Source organism: Labeo rohita, chromosome 15 (assembly GCF_022985175.1).
Source record: "Labeo rohita strain BAU-BD-2019 chromosome 15, IGBB_LRoh.1.0, whole genome shotgun sequence".
Taxonomy (NCBI): domain Eukaryota; kingdom Metazoa; phylum Chordata; class Actinopteri; order Cypriniformes; family Cyprinidae; genus Labeo; species Labeo rohita.
In genome coordinates this window covers 37481623-37502949 of record NC_066883.1, presented here as the reverse complement: position 1 = coordinate 37502949, position 21327 = coordinate 37481623, and the positions used below count along the sequence as shown (strand labels likewise).

The window sequence follows — 21327 nt, the reverse complement described above, 5'->3', positions numbered from 1 at the left end:
CAGCGCTTTGCTCATGAATATTAATTCGCTGTCGTGACTGCGCTGAAGCAAATAAGTTAAGCTCGTTAATATTCATGACGCAGCTTTCGCCTGGATTCCAGCTGATAGGTCAACGAGCAACGTCAGCATGGCGTCATTAATATTTATGAGTTTCCCATAGTAGGATTCGAACATTGGGATTGGTCGAGGCTCAGAGAGGCGTGGCGTTTTCTCACAGCGCCACCTGGCGACCAACTTAAAAATAACCTTCATTCATACTGACGAGTGTGAAACTATGTACAAGTTTGACTTATTTTGAACAATTTCTCATTAAAAATCAAATTAAAAACAAATATTTAGTATTACTTTATATTTTTATTGATCAGTAGTGAGAGAAAAATATTTAAATATTACAAAAATGTCTATTTTACTTCAAATATTTCTTCATTGTTAAAAAGATTTATAGGAAATCAATTGTCCTTTACGAAGACATCTGAGAATATGGTTTTAGTATTTTTTTTTTATTGTGAAAATACAATGCTAAAGTTTTTGTCATACTAAAAATAACATTTAAAAGGAAAATATATATTTTGTACAAATAATATATTTTGTCCATTTTATTTTAAACTACTTTTTTATTGTTAAAATTATTTGGTCTATTATTTTGAGTTTATTTTTGCCATATTAAACATAAAAAGGAAAAAATATTTTGTATTACTTAATTTATTTTTTTGTTATTGATCAGAAGTCAGAAAAATGTTTAAATGTTACAAAAGAAAAGTTTATTTTACTTCAGATATTTATTTATTATTTAAAAAGATTTAAAGGAAATCAACTGTCTTTCACGGTGACGTCTGAGAAAATGGTTTTAGTAATTTTATTCAGTTTCTCACATGAAAATACAAAGCTAAAGTTTGCCACACAACTAATAATAAAATTTAAAAGTAAAAAAAAAAAAAAGAACAAGTATATTTTGTAAAAATATTATCATTTGTCCATTTTAATTTGTTAAAATGATTTATTTTGACTTTATTTTTAAACAATTTCATTAAAAATCAAAATCAAAGGGAAAATATATATTTTGTATTTATTTATTTTTTACTGATCAAAAATGACGAAAAAAAATTAAATATTACAAAAAAATGTCTATTTTACTATAATATTTTTATTCACTTTCTCATGTGAAAATACAAAGCAGCATATTTTGTCACACTAAAAACAAAATAAAAACATTTTCTATAAACAATATATTTCATCCATTTGATTCGAAACTACTTATTTTAACTATTAAAATTATTTAGTGTATTATTTTTGACTTTTTTAATATTGTATGTTATGGTAATACAAAGCTAGTTTGTGACTAAAAAATAAAGTTCAAAAGAAAAAAAAAAAAATAACTTCATATAACTTCAAATATTACATTATTATTGAAATGTGTTGTAGTAAATGAATTTTCTTTAATGAAAACAGTGTTTTAGTAGACGATTGTGCTGAAATGTTCCTGATGTATTATATAAACAAAACCAGAGATTTATTAATATCATTAGTGCAAATTACTGGCTTCTGAATATTAATTAGCACACACTGACAACAATTACGGAATACAAAATATACAGAATATTATAAGAATAATAACAATTGCTCGCCTTGGTACCAAGTGAAATGAATTTGCGTAAAGGCACCGGTTTGACCACAATTCTTTTATTTTTTGTATCTCAACCTTTTACAGAACAAGTAACAAAAACAAGCAAAACTGTTTAGCAGGATGATAAACTCACACACTCATTTCATGCTCTAATTACAAAATGAGGAGAGGAGGAGAAACGAGGGAGGAATCGTCACAGTTACACCGATGAAACTGTCTCGCCGTCCGAGAGAAAGACAGCGCAGGGAACGTAAGAGAGGACGTAAGGGGGAGAGAGAGGTGCTTTAAATATTGTACAGGCGTGTCGAAGGTCCCTGTCAGCGCGTCTAAGCGTCGTAGTTGGGGTTTTTGCGCAGGATGACGAAGCCCTCCAGGATGGGCGTGACGGGGATGTACTCCTCTGTGGCCAGTTCGGCTCTCTCGCCGTGAGCCAGCAGCACCGGTGTGGTGTGAGTCTGAAAACCTGTGATGGCTTTGGGTTTGCCGGCCTGACCCACCACATCTACAGCCTACAAACACACACACAAATAACACATCAGTAAAACAGCTTCTACCACTTTTAAAATTTTATTTATTTATTTTTTTTATTTAAAAGGAAACATAAGATATTTTTTATAAATAGTATATTTTGTGTACATTATGTTGCACTACTCATTTTATTTTAATTGTTACATTTTTGCACAATTTATTTTGACTTTTCTTTTAGACAATTTGCCTTTATACTCTGCGGCAATACAAAGCTATAGTTTGTCACACATGAAAAATAAAATTCTAAGATTTGCATGAATTTTGTGTGTTATTTTTGTGATTTTAATTTTTATTTAAATTATTTTTATTTTTAACTCATTTTAAACAATTTCTAATTATACACTGGCAATACAAAACTACAGTTTGACATTAACATACACACATTTTTTTTATAAATACTATATTTTATGCATTTTAATTTGGATGACTGATATTTTAAATAAAAAATAATAAAAAATCTATAATAAAAAAAAAAAATATTTATAATGCGCTTTTCTAAAACCCAAAGCGCTACAAAAAGCAAATAAAAATAAATAAAATACAGCAAAAAAAGACTTTATTTTTACATTTTTGAACAATTTCTCATTGTATACTGTGACATTTTGTCACACTAAACATTTAATAAAGAATATATATTAAATTATATATATATATATATATATATATATATATATTTTTTTTTTTTTTTAAGCTACATTGTATATATATTAATTTGTATAAATACAATATTTTGTGCATTTATTTTGCTATTTTGCACTACTGATATTTAAATTTCTAAACTTTCTCTTATTTTGAAAAACAAACATGAAAGTTTGAAATATATATATATATATATATATATATATATATATTTTTTTTTTTTTTTTTAAATAAATATTTTACATAAGTTAATTTAAATGTAAAATATTACATTCAATTTTAAATGTTTTAAATTACATAAAAATTCTTGTCACACACCAAAATATATTATATATAAAAAAATACATATAATTTTTCTTTTTAAATATATTTTTTTGAATTTTATATAGCACTTCGGATATTTTCATTGTTAAAATTACTTCCATTATTATATTTTGAACAATATTCTGTTGTACGAGGTGGCAATACAAAGCTAGTTTGTTGCACTAAAAAAATAAATATATATATTTTACATAAATTCAAAATGTATATTTTTGCACCACTGATGTTATTTTAATTCTTAAAATTATTTGCTCTATTTTTTATCAACCTAACTATAATAACAATCATAAATGTTTGTTGAGCAGCAAATCAGCATATTAGAATGATTTCTGAAGGATCATGTGACACTGAAGACTGGAGTAATGATGCTGAAAATTCAGCTGCGCATCACAGAAATAAATTAGAGTTTAACAGATATTCACTTAGAAAACAGCTGTTTTACTTTCTAATAATATTTCACTATTTTTACTGTATTTTGGATCAAATAAATGCAGTCTTTGTAAGCAGGAGAGAAGTAACTCATAAACATTCAGAAATCTGACCAACCCCAAATGTGTAAAAGCTAGAGTAGCTCTACTAGAGATCAATTCTTAAGCATATATGTTAGAAACACACACCTGTCCCACTCGGACGGACACGGGCAGCGGTCTGAGCTCCTCGTCGAATGTGACCAGCATACGCGGCTGCATCGCCGCCACCAAACCGTACAGAACGTAATGAGACTTTCCCAGGATTACTGCACACAGAGAGAGATCGCATTATTTAAGATCTGATTTAGACTGATAGTACAGATGCTGTATTGATGTTCTTACTATTCTTGACGTCCAGGAAGGACACGAGGACCGTGAGCAGTCCGGCTACGGCCACCTGACTCATGAGCTGCCGGTCACTGTGATACGGGCAGAGCGTCAGCGTGCCTTTACCCAGATGAGTGAGACCCTGAAACACACACAAACACACACACACACGTCAGCACAGGTTCACCTACAATACACACAAACACCACTACAGCTGCTTCACAAAAAAATATCACCATCTCAAGAACACATCAGTCATTTTTCACCACAAAAAAGGACAAATTCAACAAAACTGTAATAAACTGTTTCTATATTTTTATTATAATATTTTATATGAAGTATTTATCAGCGTTATTGTGAACTAAAACAATTAAAAATGAGTTTTGTTAATTGAAAAAACAAACAAAAAAACAAATACAAATATTTGATCAAAAAAAACTTAAAAATTAGATCTAATGGAAATCAGTACTAAATTTAAAATGAAAATACAAAAATACAAATATTTATATATAATATTTACACAATTTTTAATATAACTTATTTTATATATTAATATAAAATATACTAAAATAAACCATTAAAAATGGGTTTTGTTCATTGAAAAAAAAAATGAAATAAAATACAAATATTGGATTTAAAAAAAAAAAAAAAAAAAAAACAACTTAAAGCACAAAAATTAAAAATGTTTTTTGATAACTAACGAAAGGACTAAAAGTACTAAAGTTAAAACGAAAATGAAAAAAATAGAAATATTTATATAATATGATATTTATATAATTCATCATATAATAGTTTATTTTATACATTTATATAAAATTTAAATATTTGTATATTTATGCAGTTTCTATAAATATTAATACATAACACATACTATTAGAATATTTAATATTCTAATAGTATAAAAACACTTACATTTATGTATATACAAATATTATAATAGCATATGATGTATTTCACAGTTATTTTTAATATATTTAATATAATTTATTTTATGCATTTATATAAAATATAAATACTTTTATATTTATATATACAGTTTATATAAATATTAATAAATATTATAATAGCATATAAATAATTTTATATTTATGCATATAGCTTAAACAAATAATACATATAATAGCATATTATGAAGTATTTATCAGAGTTATTAATTAAAATAATTACAAATTGGCACTGGGAACTGAAAAAAAATAAATACAAATATTGGATTAAAAAAAAACTTAAATCACAAAAATTAGAAATGTTTTTTAATAGCTAACAGAAATAAGTACTAAAAATACTAAATTTAAAATGAAAGTACACATTTATATAATATGGTATTTATAAATGTTTTATATAATTTATTTGATATATTTATATAAAATATAAGTATTTGTACATGTATACATTTTATACAAATATTAATAAATATTATAATAGCATATAAATAATACTAAAACAGCACTGTAATAATTTTTCAATACTGTAATAGAATTTTTTTTATACTTTATAACATTCTTTATACATTTTTACAAATCAAATTCTAGAATTCTAGAAATAAAATCATTTTTTATATCCCCATCAAAGTTATCATTAAAACAAACTACTAATTATTTACACAAAAAGTAAAAAAAATAATTTAGTTTAAGCACTAAAATGACTAAAACTGAAATTAAAATAAAGCAAAACAGATATTTGGGAAGAAAAAAAACTAATAAAAATGACAAGTGCATTAAATTACTAAAGCTTAAACTTAAATTAAAATAAACTGAAAATACAGAAATAAAAGTATTAATACAAAAACAACACGAATTAAAAAAAATAATATGGTCTAATTTGTGATTAAACCGTAAAAACACTTCAGTGAACTGACAATCATTCAATTTTCTTTCTACAAAATTTTGTAGAAATTTTTTTTTTTATCTTATTCTAATTTTAGATGTCTTTAGCTCATTAACAGGTAAAACAGCAGCAGCTGATGTTAGAAAAAGCAGAAATCTTTCTTAATACACAAACACAATTAACAGTGCAAACGACGAGTCACATGACAACCACAGACGTGAAGGTGAAGCGGCTCACCTGTGCGAGTCGGACCATGAAGAGGTTGTTGGGGTCTTTGGCGTGATACTGCGCCAGCTGTCTGAGCATCGCCGCCAGACGCGCGTTATTAGTGCCTGCAGAAGAAAGCAACACGGTAACCATGACAACCGCATCCTCAACATCGGTTGGTCGAAGCACTGTATGATGTCATCGATCTGTTATTTGTGCTACGGCGCCTCTAGAGGCCACATGAGTGAAAACACAAGCGTATTAGCAGGAGACTGACCGCTGCCCACCATCCCCATGGCAAAGATGGCGTTGTGGGACACTTCGGGGTCGGCGTCGTGCGAGAACTTGCTGAGCGTGTCCAGAATGTTCAACCTCGGATTGGAGACGGAGATCAGAGCGAGAGCTAACGGCACCGCCCTCCTTAACGTCGACTCGCCGTAACGCAGCTGAATTCACAAAACACACAGACAAACGCATTAACAAGTCAGCTTGGGAAAATTCAATACGTCATGCTTATTTATTCGGAAACATTTATTTATTATGTAATATGTATTAAATGTAATATAATTGCAATAGATTATAACACTTGTCACATTTAATATTTAAAAACGAATTATATATATTTATATATATTTATAAATGAATTGATTTCATTAAAACAAATATATACATTTAATCAATGTAATATCATTTACTAATAATTTATAAACATTTATTATATCATTATATATTAAACTATACTTAATATAAATGTAACATAATTTTTACATTTTATATTAATATCTACAATTATATCAAACAGTTATATTTATTTATTAATAAACACTTAAATATAAAATAAATATTATATTACTACAATATTAAATGTAACAAATGCAATAATATTACATTTAATATTTATAAATAGATTAACAAAATATAAATACACAAGTAATTAATTATAAATGTATTACGTAATTGTGGATATTTTATTACATTTAATATAAATGTAATACATTACAATATTCATATTTTTATTTTCATAAAAATTGCAATATTTAAGATACAACTGTATAATGAATGCATCTATTTTTTAATAAAATACAAAGATAAATACTACATGTATATACTTTTATATAATGTCTATAAGTTGTAAATAAATATTTTATATTTATGTGTACTTGAACAATGTATTTCAATTATACAAGCACATTTTATGAATTATCACAATATATGTAAATTGAATGAATTATATAATAAAATGTATTTAATATATATTATACAATTATACTATATAATTGTACTATACAAACACAAATTAATATTTATAATTCATAAATGATGCATTTAACTTTACAAAAAATTACAATTTATCTCAAATCAATAAATTATAATATTACAATTAATGTATAATGTGTATATACATAAATATATTTGTTATATAGTATATAAAATAAAATATGTATAAAGTAATTATAATAATATTATAATGTATATAAAATGTATTATTTAATTGTATTTAAGATACACGTGTATAATAAATGTTTATCTTTATTATTTCTTAATACAAATAAATGTATTGTAAATACATTTACATTTTTTATATAATGTCTATAAGCTGTATTTTATATTTATGTATACTTGAACAATGTATTTAAATTACATAACTACATTTTATGAATTATCACAATATATTTATTTAGTAACTGTACTTTTATAAATATATAAATTTACATTTAATGTAAATCTAATAAATTATTATAATACATATTTAATATATACAATACAAATACATAAATTAATATTTATAATTATTAATAAATGATGCATTTAATTATTTTTTGTTACATAATATATAAAATAATGTGTATAAATTATTAAATATTTATATTTATTAATAAATACATTTAAATAATATATATTACAATTAAATACTATAAAATGACTATTTTAAAATAAACAGAAACTACTATTATAAAACCTATCTATAACCTAGCTATGTTTATTTATTATTTTGTCCCCCCAAAAAAGTCACTAAACATTAGGTTTCTGTGTGAAAGTGTCTGATGTGTTTGGCAGCGACTCACCAGGTGACCAAACGTGCGCAGAGCCATTTCTGAGCCGATCTCCTCGCCCATAGCAATGAGAGCGATACCCAGCACCGCCACACCCTGCATCAGCATCAGCATCAGCATCATCATCATCAGAATGAGTCTCACTGACCGATAACAAACGCACAACTCAACTCAACACAAGAGAAAACACTCACCTGATGGGAGCCCATATCTGCTGCCGTCTCCTTCTTATCTTTGTCTTTTTTGTCTTTCTTGTCTTTATCGTCATCTTTGTCCTTGTTGTCGTAGTGTTCGCTGCAGATATGAAGCAGCTGCTGCACCTTCAGCACGTTACCGGAGCCTGAGAGACAGACAGACGTTACATACGTTTTACACATATGTTTATATGAAGCGTGTGAGCTGAGAGAGCATGCGACTCACCTGCGTATGCGCAGATGTCCACCAGCGTGTTGCCGAAGCTACGGAAGGGTTCGGGAACTACTTGAAGAGCTGCTAGAGTCGTCTCGATCGCCTCACCTTTACCTGCATTTGAAGTATATATACAGTTAGTGACAATCAAACTGAAAAACCTGCAATTATGTTAAATACATGCTTATTAGTTTTATTTACACGCAAGCAGCTCATGATCTGTTTTTTTTTTAGCACCTCGGTTCACAGTAAATGTTGCTTTCAAATAAAGGCTTGATGTTTGAAAATTAAGACTAATTTTAGTCATTTTACAACACTAAACAGTAAAATAATATATATTTTTAAAATATTATTTTACTTAAATACCCTCTTTAATACATTTGAACAAATTACTAAATACTTTATTTTAGTAAATACTTTATTTTACTGTCAAATAATGCAATTTTAATATGTAATTTAAAAAAAAACATTTTAGCTATAATAACCATAATAAAAACAATGATAATATCTAAAAGAGCTTTAATTTCCAGTTAAATAAAGGACAAATAAATGATCGTTTTTATTATTTTATACTTATTTTGTGCAGGAATAATAAGCATTATACAAATGATAATATTTAAATTAGTTTTTTTTTTCAGTTAAATAAAGGACAAATAAAAAAATAAACCAATAACTGTTAATAATTAATAATAATTGTTTTTGTTATTTTATACTGTTTTTGTGCAATATTTCCTTCAGAAATAATAACCAAAATAAAAATAATGACAATATCTAAACAAGCTTTAATTTGTAGTTAAAAAAGGACAAATAAAAAATTAATACTTGTTAATAATTGTTTTTTATTATTTGTATATATTTGATGCAATGAAAAAAAAAAAAAAAAAAAAAAAAATTAATTAATAATAATAATAATAATAATAATAATAATAATAATAAAAAAAAAAAGCTTTAATTTCCAGTTAAATAAAGGACTTTTTTTTTTTTAAATAATTGTTAATAATAAATAAAAATTGTTTATTTTATACTTACTGTATGCAATATTTTCTTGAAAAATAAGAACAATAAAAATAATAATAATAATAATAATAATAATAATAATAATAATATTCAAAAGAGCTTTAATTTCCGGTTAAATAAAGGACAAATAAAAAATAAATTAATTAATAATTGTTAATAAAAAAAATAATAAATATGTATTAATAAATTAATAATAAAAATAATAATTGTTAATAATAATAATAATAGTTTTATTATTTTATACTTGTTTTGTGCAACATTTTCTTTAGAAATAACCAATATAAAGATGGTTTACTTTCCAGTTAAATAAAGGACACATAAAAAAATAAATTAATAATTGTTTTATTATTTTATACTTATTTTGTGCAATATTTTCTTTAGAAACAATAACCATAAAAAAATTATAGCATCTAAAACAGATTTCATTTCCAGTTAAAAAAAAAATAAAAAATAAAAAATAAATATATATATTTATTTATTTTTATTTTATTTTATTTATTTTTTTTTAGTAAATGGCAGCATTTTTTTTTTTTTACCAAAATATGCTCAAGTCCAACAAACCTTGAGCTCGCAGGAGAAAAAAATGTATTAAAATTTAAAATTGCCATTATTAAAACTAAAATTAGATCATTTCCCCAAAGTACTGTACTGTATTTTCTTCTTACCCAGATGGTTGAGTCCGAGGCCGAGCGGCAGCCAGCGAGCGTACGTGTCTTTGAGCTCCTGCTCGCTCTTCTCCATGATGGTCTGGAGGATGGTGGAAGTGACATCACCGTTACAGGAACCCACGGCGATCATCCCGCACGCCAGCGCCGTCACTCCCGCCACCTGCACAAACACACACACACACACTCTCATTAAACACAGAAACACACAGCGATCAATCACACACTTTCCACTGCAAAAACACACACCTCCATGCTGGATTTGGAGTCTCCCATGACAGGAAGCAGCAGAGAGAGAACATCCTCTCTGTTAGAGCCGGCGTACGCCAGACCCAACCTGCACAAACACACAAACAGCAAAAATAGTTAGTAAAATATTCAGAATTTGGGGGAAACTCAACACAGTTTATCATTTTATGTAATAAAAACTATCACCAAAAACAGACTGAAAATACAAGGTCTTCACTAAAAATCGGCAAAATAAATGACAGAATTTATAACTATTGAATGTATTTTAAAGTACCAATCACAATTTATTCAAATATTATTTTTAAAATAATAATAATAATAATAATAATAATAATTTTTTAGCCGTTTTAATTTAAACATTAAACCTTATGATTAAATAACTTTGTACGTTTTATGTATTTGATTCCACGATCATTTTAAAATAAATTCTAAAATGAAAATGAAAAAAAAAGGATTTTTAGTAATTTTAAATCTTTAACTTAAAACATTTATATTTTTCAGCTAGAGGCCAACAAAAAAAATTTCAAATTTTTGTTTATAGAATTTTTAAATATTTCTATTATTTTTTTTATATAAATGTTTATTATATAAATTAATATATTAATAGAAATGCTATTATACAAACAGCAATTCTTTTTCATTTAAAATATAAAAAATATATTTTTTAGTTAAATCTTAAGACTTTTTCCCGACAATAAAGACTGAAATTTATCAAAATACTTTAGATTCAGATTTCCATTAGTCATAAAAGGTCCCATTACTGTTAAAATTAATAAATTCTTAAATTGTTAAAAGTTTTATGAATTAAATTGATTAGATGTACTTTTTAATTATTAACATTTATTTACATTTAAAAACAGTAAAATACGTAACTCATTTTTAACATTTAATGTGATTTAAAAAAACTAGAATAAAATACACACAAAAACTTTAAGATTGTCACCACAATTCACCAAAATGAAATTGCATAATAAATAACATGTAAAACATATTTCCTAAGTATTTATATAAATTTGTCTTAACATCAAGAAACTGAATTATATTTTTATATTGTTATATTTTTAAATATTGAAAAAAAAAAAAAAAAAATTATATATATTTTTTTTTTTTTTTTTAAATATATATATATATATATATATATATATATATATATATATATATTTTTTTTTTTTTTTAATCCGTTTAATTTAAATAATAAACTGTCAGATTGAATAGTTAAAGTTTAATGCATTTGTTTACCACTGTTTTTTATAATTTATATTAAAAAATAAAACATTTTGTAAGGCCTTGTTTAACATTTTATGAATTCAATTGATTTTTAGACAATTGATTTTTTTTTGGATTAACAAAATGTAATTAAACCTCTAAAACTGAATCAAAAATTTTCACCATTTAATTTGATAATTTATCATCAAATACACACAGAAACTCAAATATTTTTACTACAACCCAACTAAAAAGTATGTTATATAGTAAATTAAATAAATATATAATAGATATTTAATATATATTTATAAGTTCAGTCAGTAAAAACATAGGATTTTCATTAATTACCCAAAAATGGCTCCGATCCTCATGATGTTGCTGTTATGCAAGACATAATCAGACAGCAGGGCCAGAGCGGGATCACACTCGTTACGAACGCCAGAGTTAACGATACCACACGCCAACAGCGCTCCAGACTGAAATAAATAATGACAAAAAATACCATAAATATTAGTACTGTCACTTAACAGTTGTGCTGTAAAATAAAAGCATTACTACTATTATTATATTTTTATTAATTACTAATTTTTTACAACAAAATCTTACAAGATATAGTTACATAGTATAATAGTAATATTATTAAAATTATTATTATTATTAATAATAACAACTACTACTTAAATGGACTTATAAATAAATAAATGTGCTTTTTTATTGCATTTAAAATCATAATTTTTCCCCCCAAATCACAGGCCTTAAAGTGAGTGCACTAATTAGTGTGCGAATCTGTACCTTGATGTAATCCTCGGATGAATAAAGATATTTATCGATCTGTGTGAGTCCGCCGTCAACGTCCCACAGCAGAATCATCCCCAGAGACGCCGCCGCGCTGAGCATCCCTATGAACACAAACAACACAAAACACACACATTTAATACAAAGATCATCAGATTTATGTTGTATAACTGCCCAGAGATGGGCCTGTTCTCACCGTGGTCCTTGTTCTTGTAAAGCCATTTGTTTCCGTCCTCCGTGAGCAGTTTGTCCTGTCCGAACGCGGCGTTAACGAACCCGTTGACGAACGATGAGGCCAGATTCATGCGAGCCGAGTCCACCTGTGAGCCGCTGCCGCCGAACCCTGAGAGAAACAGCGTCAGTAAAACAGCTGATGTACATAAAACACCCCGTCACATTCCTCAGGAGATCTGAAGGGTCTTACGGTTGTTCTCCAGGTGGGTTTTGTAAATGTCGTCTGGCACTTTAGGCTCCATGATGTCGAGCTACAGTAGAAAGAATCAAAATAAAACATTGCTCTTTATCAGAATGTGAAATAAAAATATTTTTATTTTGAATTTAAAAAAAAAAAACATCATTGGTATGACACGGCAAATTGTCAAATACACATAAAATTATCATGTAAGGACACAATTATATTTATATCGAAACTACAATATTTGTATTTAATTTATTTAAATCGGCATGAATCAAATTCAGTATAACAAATACTACCATTATGTATATTTATTATTATACTTAATTTAAATGAAATATTATTCAATTTTCTTCGACATCACAAAAGGAACCTCATGATTTTTTCCTCCACTTGTTTCAACCAAGATGAAAAGAAAAAAAAATCTATTATATATATATATATATAAAATATCAATATTTTTCCACATCACATTAAAAGCAACTTCATTTTTTCTCCATTTCAAAGAAAAACATATTTCTTTTATTAAAAAACTTATATTTTAACTTATATTAATTTATATTTTTTAATATAAATATTTATTAACATACACTACTGTTCAAAAGTTTGGGGTCAGTAAGACTTGTAATAGTCTTTAAAGAAGTCTCTTATGCTCCTCAAGGCTGCATTTATTTGATTAAAAATAAAAATAAAAATACAGTAATATTGCAAAATGTTTTTACAATATAAAATAATGTTTTTTATTTTAACATACTTTAAAGTAGAATTTATTCCTGTGATGAAAAGCTGAATTTTTATCAGCTGTTACTCCAGTCTTAAGTGTCACATGATCCTTCAGAAATCATTCTAATATGCGGATTTATTATTAGAATGATCAATGTTGGATAATATCAACAGTTGTGCCGCCAAATATTTTTTGGAAGCTGTGATTTTTTTTTTTTTTTTTCAGGATTCTTTCATGAATAACAAGTTTAAAAAGTACAGTGTTTATTCAAAATATAAATATTTTATAACAATGTAAATTATTTATTATTAACTTTCAATAAACTTTTAATTATTAACTTAATACATCCTTGGTGAATAAAAGTATTAATTTCTTAAAAAAAAAAAAAAAAAAAAAAGAAACAAAAATGTACTGACCCCAAACTTTTGAACGGTAGTGTATATAAATGTGCTTAATTCAATTTTATTAATAAAATATTTCATAATTTTATATACATAAAAATATATTTTCAGTATTTATTTTAAGTTTTAATAATTGTATGTTTTTGTGATTTTTTTTAAAATATATTTTTAATTAACATTTTTGTACCATTAGCACTTTAACTTAATATTTCTAAATGTATTTAAACTTTATATAAAATTTATATAAATTGTATATAAATTTTAGCTTAGATTAATTTTTGTTTCAGTTGTATTAGTGGCCAAAAAAAAAAAAAAAAAAAAAAAAAGTTTATTGAATTTATAAATATTTCTATTAATATATTATTAACTAATATATAAATGTACTTAAATTAATTAAATTTTAATATAATTACTAATAATATTATTTTTAATACTATAAAAACATTTATATTTTCAGTTTTCATTTTTATTTTAAGTTTTAATAATTGTACGTGTTTTATTTTTTACAAATATTTCTATTTATCCTTATTTTTAATTTCAGTTTTTGCAACATTAGAACTTTACGTTAACATTTCTAAATTTCATAAAATTATAAACATAATATATCATAAGGACACACAAATTTGTTTTTTCAGTTTCAGTTCATTTAATTTAAGTTGAGCAATTTAGCAATTTTGTTATGCATTTGCATTTTTTTGTTTGTTAATATGTATATTTCTGTTTAGCTTAGATTCATTTTTATTTAAGTTGTATTTTTGGTCTTTTTAATTCTTTAACTTAGTAGCAAACAAAAACATTTTTTGTGTTTATAGAATTTATAAATATTTCTATTAATATAAGATTATTTTTAATATTAATATTTATTATTATATAAATTAATATATTAATATAAATGCTATTACACAGTTGACAATAATATTTTTTTTCCATTTAAAATTTAAAAATGATATTTAACAGACTTTTTCCTGACGATAAAGCTGAAGTTTCTCATTATTGTAATGCATAAAAATAATTAGGATTCAAATTTCCATTATTGTCATAAAGGTATTAAATTTATTTATTTTTTATTCAAATCAGAATGATTTAAATTTAGTCCAAATACCATGATACATATTCACAACTGTAATAAAAATATTTTTGTTGAAATCTAATTCTTTTAAGATGTTTGTGGTCAAACATGACCTGGATGTTTTTATGAGTGCGTGTTCGTTTCATCACCTCTCTAGCGAGTGCAAGGAAGTTGCTGTTGAGCTGCACGTTGGACATGATCTCCGTCAGATCTTCATAATCCTCCACATCCTCGTTGAGCTCCAGGAACATGCCGTGACGACCCAACATGAACGACATCTGCTTCTGAATGACACTGATCACACACACAGCAGACGGACTGTTACTATCCGCGTTTAGCAAATGGAAATTTAGTTTTCACAAACAAACTGTGCATGTGCGTCATACATGTCCTTGCAGGAAGTAAAGATGTTCTCCACCAGCTCCATGTCGTTGAGCATCAGCGCCAGCCTCAGGGCTTCTGGGTAGCGGTTAAACTTGCGGAAGATGTTGAGGGCGCATTTCAGCAGAGCCGAGTTCTCTGGTTCGGGGACGTAACTCACACAGCTGGAGACACAAACACAGATCAGACCAGGGCGACACTCAGAGACGCACGTTCTGAGGCATTGTGGGTAAACGTGGGTCTTACCTGGTCAGGTAGAGGCAGACTTTAGCGTAGGCGTTTTCGTCGATGTACGTGTCCAGCATGTCCAGTCGCTCAATTTCCATCAGGAGGTCACAGGCCTCGTGCTCGGCATTATGGGCCATGTTATAGGGGACGATCTCTTTGACCAGCTTCAGCAGGACTTCCTGTTGAGCTTTATCGCCTTCCTCGATCTCCTGCCATTCCTTTGCGACCTCTCCCGCCAGATGCCTGGAAACACACACAAGATCACATCAGCCACTGGTTTATTTGGTTCGTTTTAAACTGAACGTTCACATGGAAAGAGCTAGAAAGCTCCCAAACTGCTACAAACTACTATTTTAGAATTTCTAATTTTTTTGAATTAGATTTTATTTTTATATTTTCATTTTAGTAATTACGTGCTTTTCTCATTTTTATTTTTATTTTTTATTTCTATTTCTATTTATTATTCATTTCAGATTTTAGTACTTCAACTTAACATTTCTAATTTTCACTTATAAAATTTACTAATACTTAATTTACTTATAATTTTATCATTTATCATGGTCATGTTATATATATATATATATATAAAAAATTTGTTATAAATTTGACTTTTAGTTCATTGGTAATTTTAGCTAAGATTTTATTCATTTTGTTATGCACTTGTCATTTTTATAGTTTTATAATTTTTTATATAGTTTTATATTCCTATTTGGCTTTAATTTATGTTTATTTCAGTTGTAGTTTTAGCAATTTTAGTACTTAAAAAAAAAAAAAATTCAAATAATGGCCAAAACAATGAGTCTAATAGCGTGTTATTTTAGTATTATTACTATACTATTTTAGAATTTATAAATATTTAAATATATTATATAAATTTAAATAAATAGTATTAGCTTTTGTTTTTATATTTTCAGTTTTCATTTCAATTATAGTAATTGTAATGTGCTTGTCATTTTTATTTATTTCTATTTCTCTTTATTTTTAATTTCAGATTTTTGTAATTTTATTACTTCAACTTAACATTTCTATTTCTAATTTTCACTTATAAAATTTACTAATAATATTTAATATATTTATACATATGAAAAACTGATTTTATAATTGTATAATTAATTTTTTTTTTCATATTTTCAATTGAGTTTGTTAATTTTGTAATATTCGTTCAGATTTGAGTGATTTTGTTATGCACTTTTTTATAGTTTTTTATATTTCTATTTAGCTTTATGTTTATTTTAGCTGTAGTTTTACTAATTTTAGTACTTTAAAAATGTTAGTACCTTAAAAATTAAAAAAAATATATTATTTTTATATTTTCATTTAAGTTTTAGTAATTGTTATGTGCTTTTGTTATTTTTCACATTTATTTTTCCTTTATTTTCTATTTCCGATTTTTGCAATTTTTCAACTTTTTGATTTCTACTTTTTTTCTACTAAAATTACAAATGGACTAGAAGTTGAAAAAGTTTATATTATATACATATATATATATATATATATATATAAAACTTTTTCAACTTCTAGTCCATTTGTAATTTTAGTAAAGTAATTTTAGTACTAATTTTTATATATATTTTTTATAATTCTATTTCTATTTTCTATTTTTATTTCAGTTGTGCTTTTAGTAATTTTAGTTTAATTCATTTTTTTAATTCACTTTTTTCAGTGAATGACCATACAATTAAAAATACACATAAAATTATAAATATTACATTATAGAATATATTATATTATAGAATTTATAAATATTTTCAGTTTTCACTTTATTTCTGTTATGTGCATTTGCCATTTTTATCATTATTTTAAAAAAATATTCATGGCAACATTTCTATATATTTTTTATATATACACACGTTTGACTGAGGAGAAACAGGCTTTGTTGTTGCATCTACAAAGCAACTATTTTTAATTTTGACCAAAGCAACATTTATATATTTATATATATATATATATATTTATATATATATATATTTATATATATATATATATATATATATGTGTGTGTGTGTGTGTATGTATGTACGTATGTGTGTGTATATATATATATATATATAAAATGTTGCTTTGGTCAAAATTATAGAATATAGAAAAATATTCTATTTTCTATAAAATATAGATATATATAGATATAAATAAAGCACAAAACTAATAAAAATTATAAATATGCATTAAAAAAAACCTAAAAATTTCAAATAAAACAAATTTATTTTTATGGTCATTTAAGTATTTATTTTATTTCAGTTGGTGGCCAAAACAACATTGCTCGTTTTTGTTTGAGTTTTTCATAAGCCATATTTTCTCGCAGCTTTATTTCAATGACAGAAAATGATTTTCAATAGTTCCCGTTAACAATGACACCGGTGTAATGTTTGTGTTTGTAGCGACGTGAGCTGACGCACCTGACGTATTCGTGGCCCCATGATGCGAGCTCCTCCTGCGAGCCCAGCAGACGGTATTTGAGACACTCTCGCTCAGTGCTCATGGTCATGGCGAGAACAGACACCACGTCAGCGCAGAAATGCTGTGAAACAGAGAGAGAGGGAGACTGTCACGCTGAAACACATGCTGATTATTCTCACCCTGTTTGACTGACACCGCAGACACGCACCTTGTTCTCTCCCGCCGCCATAATCTGGTAGATCTCCTTGAGTTTGGCGTAATGGGGTCGCAGAAACTTGAGCGGTTTAGGCACCGATGTCATGGAGGTCGTGGAGGAGCGAATCTGACGGCGCAGTTCTTCCAGAGCAGGACGGTACAGAGACGTGTCCTTCTCCTGAGAAACACAGACAACAAACGTCACATCTGCCTGCTCATCACCAAAAAATAAGGAAAATACCATGCATTTGCAATATTTAACTTCAGTAAAGTCAAACAGAATATTCAGTGGGAAATAATGTGAAAATGTGATTGTAAACACTGTCTGCATCTGTAACTCATTTCAGAAATGTTTATTTTTATATTTTCAGTTTTCATTTTAAGATGTTATGCGCTTTGTCATTTTATTATTTTACATTTTATAAGTTTACATTTCTTTTTATCTTAGTTTTAATAATTTTAGTACTTCAACTTATTTCAGTATGTCAACTTCTTTTTGAACTCTTCTGTCATTTTTCTTATTTTTTTTTAAATAAATAGCTTAATTTCATTTTTTTTTTTAGTTTGGCAATTCTAGTACTTCAAATGTTAACTTTTTTAATGTTCTTTAAAAAATTCAGTATTTTTAATGGCTTTTTAACATTTTTATATTAGTATTTGTATGGATTTTTAATTATTTCTAAACCGTTTTATTAATTTTCGTACTTTTACTACAACTTATTTCAGTTAGTAGAATTATTTTTATTATTTTTTTATTTTATCTTATTTATCAATTAAATTTTATTGTGAAAAATGTAAAATTACGTTATTGGTAAATATTAATTTTTTTGAGATTAAGAAAATCAATTCAAAAGAAATAATTTTCTTAAAACCTATTTTAAGTTCTTTTGCTATTTTATTACTTGGTTTTAATTAGTATTTTATCCATCAGGATTATTGAAAAGTAATTTAGTTATGTACTTTGTCATTTCATTATTTTTTTAATTTTAATTTTTAAAATTTCTTTTTAATATTTATTTCTTCTTTTTTTATTTTTCCCAATTTTAGTACTTTAAGTTATTTCAGGTAGTGGACAACATTTATATTTTTCTTAAATGTTTAAGTTTTTTCTTAATAGTTTTTTTATATTTCAAATTACTTAATTTCTTTTCATTTCACTTTTAGAATTAGCAGTTTTAATTATTTCTAATTTTCTTTAAAAAATAGGTTTACATTTTTTAAAAATCATTTTTATTAACTTTTTATTTTTTATTAGTGTTTTATAGATTTTTAAAAAATATTTGACTCTCTTTTCAGTTTTAGTCATTTTACATGTTCTTGCAATTTTTGCAAAAAAAATTTTTTTAATAAATTGTCTTCATTTCTTTTTATCAGAGTTATAGTTTTACTAATTTTAGCACTTTAACTATAACTTATTTCATGCCAATATTTTTTTAGTAGTATTTTATATATCAGGATTTCATTTTATCATGAAAAAATGTAAAATTAAATTACTGGTAAACAGCTTTTTCCATCAGCAAGTCATTTCAGAGATTAAAAAAATCATTTCAAAAGAAAAACATTTTCTTAAAAACAATTCCAAGTTCTTTCGTTAGCATTTTATCCATCACAATTTGATTTTACTGTGAAAAAAGACAATGACGTTACTGGCAAACCTTATTTTGCACCAGCGAGCCATTTCATAAATTAAGAAATTCATTACACTTTAATCCATAATTATGAAACAAACAATTCACACATTATTAGGTAAGTAAACTGTCTTCATTTTGCCTTTTAAAGCATGTCAACATGACACTTTACCAAAAATAACTTTAAAAAATACAACAAAAACACACTCCACTTACACCAAGTCTTTCCACGAGCATCTCCAACTCCTCCTGAAGCTGTTTGTCCTCCTCTGACTGCAAAAACAACAACAAAAACATCATATAAACGCATATTTACGATACCAGACGTCCGCAAACAATATAAGAGAATTATTTAAAAATCAGACAAATGAATTTCTCCTCCCTGAATCATATTTAATGCCTATAACCACACATTCATTCAATAAATTCCCGTGTTTACACATTTATGTGCTTTATGAAGTGTCTGTAACGTTACCTCAGTAGTCAAAATCAAAACGTTAATCGTATAAACGCTTTATAATCACAGGCAGGGTGTTTTAAAGTGTCTCGTGTTAATACAGACTCATAATCAGTGATGAATAATGTTTAATAATGAATTAAAGTGTAAAGTGTGGATGTGTTTGAGTGTCCGGCCTGCAGAGTGACTCAGGCGGAATTCAAACTCCGTCTTCAACGCGTGTTTTTGTGTCTCTCACCAGCTCCTGCTCCTCTTTCTTCTCCTTGTCTTTCCCCGCGGGTTGTTTATCCTTCTCCTCCGTGATTTCGGACTGCTTTTTCTCTTTTTTAGCGGTTTCCTCCATGATTTTGTCTGTTGCTGTTTCTCTGAATGCGACTCGCTACCGCTGGTATAGTTTCTTCTTCTGCGGTTGGTTCACGTGACGCCGCGCGCTCTACTGCCACCGCTGACCGCAACTGAGTACTGCAACACATCACCGCCGCCCACCGGCCGCACGGAGAACTGCACCCTGTGTATTAAACTTCAGATTTAGTTTTGTTTCTCAGGCCACTGATTGCCCGAGGTAGTGTATCCTTGTTATCACAAACATATATGAATTTATTAGTCACCAACTATATTTCAATTAGCCTATATGGATGAGGAAATTCATAACAAAACTCTGAAACTGAAAGCAGAATTTTTAACTTATACCAGTGTTATTTTAGCAGAATTGAGATAGTATTATAGTTTTTATTAATATTTGTAATTTTTATTGGTATATATATTATATATTCATTTTAACTGTAGATAAATGCTGTTTTGTCTTTATATTAATTTATTTATTTATTGTTATTTTAGTACATTCATTTTAGTTTAATTTCAATTTTTGCTTATTTCAGTATTTTTAGCACAGTTTTTATTTGTATATGTTATATATTTAGTCATTTTGCTTTTTTTGTAATTTTTATTAGTTTTTATATTAATTATGTTAATTTTAATTGTTTGTATTTTAGTCATTTTAGTACAATCATTTTATTTATTTATTATTTTTAGTTATTTTAGTACATCAGTACTTTTAATTGGTTTTATTTGTGTACATATGTTATATATTAATTTTAA

At 26.3% G+C, this 21327-nt stretch overlaps 1 protein-coding gene across 1 annotated transcript; it reads right to left on the bottom strand.

Annotated features, from left to right (window-relative positions):
• Window positions 1-1664: 1664 nt before the first annotated feature.
• Window positions 1665-20643, bottom strand: psmd2 (proteasome 26S subunit ubiquitin receptor, non-ATPase 2). Its single transcript, XM_051129893.1, has 21 exons — window positions 20468-20643; window positions 19989-20045; window positions 18158-18322; window positions 17949-18070; window positions 15571-15795; window positions 15330-15488; window positions 15093-15237; window positions 12759-12819; window positions 12531-12677; window positions 12332-12438; window positions 11888-12015; window positions 10334-10421; window positions 10085-10247; window positions 8415-8516; window positions 8189-8334; window positions 8007-8090; window positions 6218-6386; window positions 5971-6065; window positions 3925-4051; window positions 3730-3848; window positions 1665-2133 (listed from the first exon to the last, which is right to left on the bottom strand). The coding sequence occupies exons 1-21, from the start codon at window positions 20570-20572 to the stop codon at window positions 1951-1953; spliced, it is 2697 nt and encodes an 898-aa protein (XP_050985850.1). The 5' UTR covers window positions 20573-20643; the 3' UTR covers window positions 1665-1950.
• Between the last annotated feature and the right edge of the window lie 684 nt (window positions 20644-21327).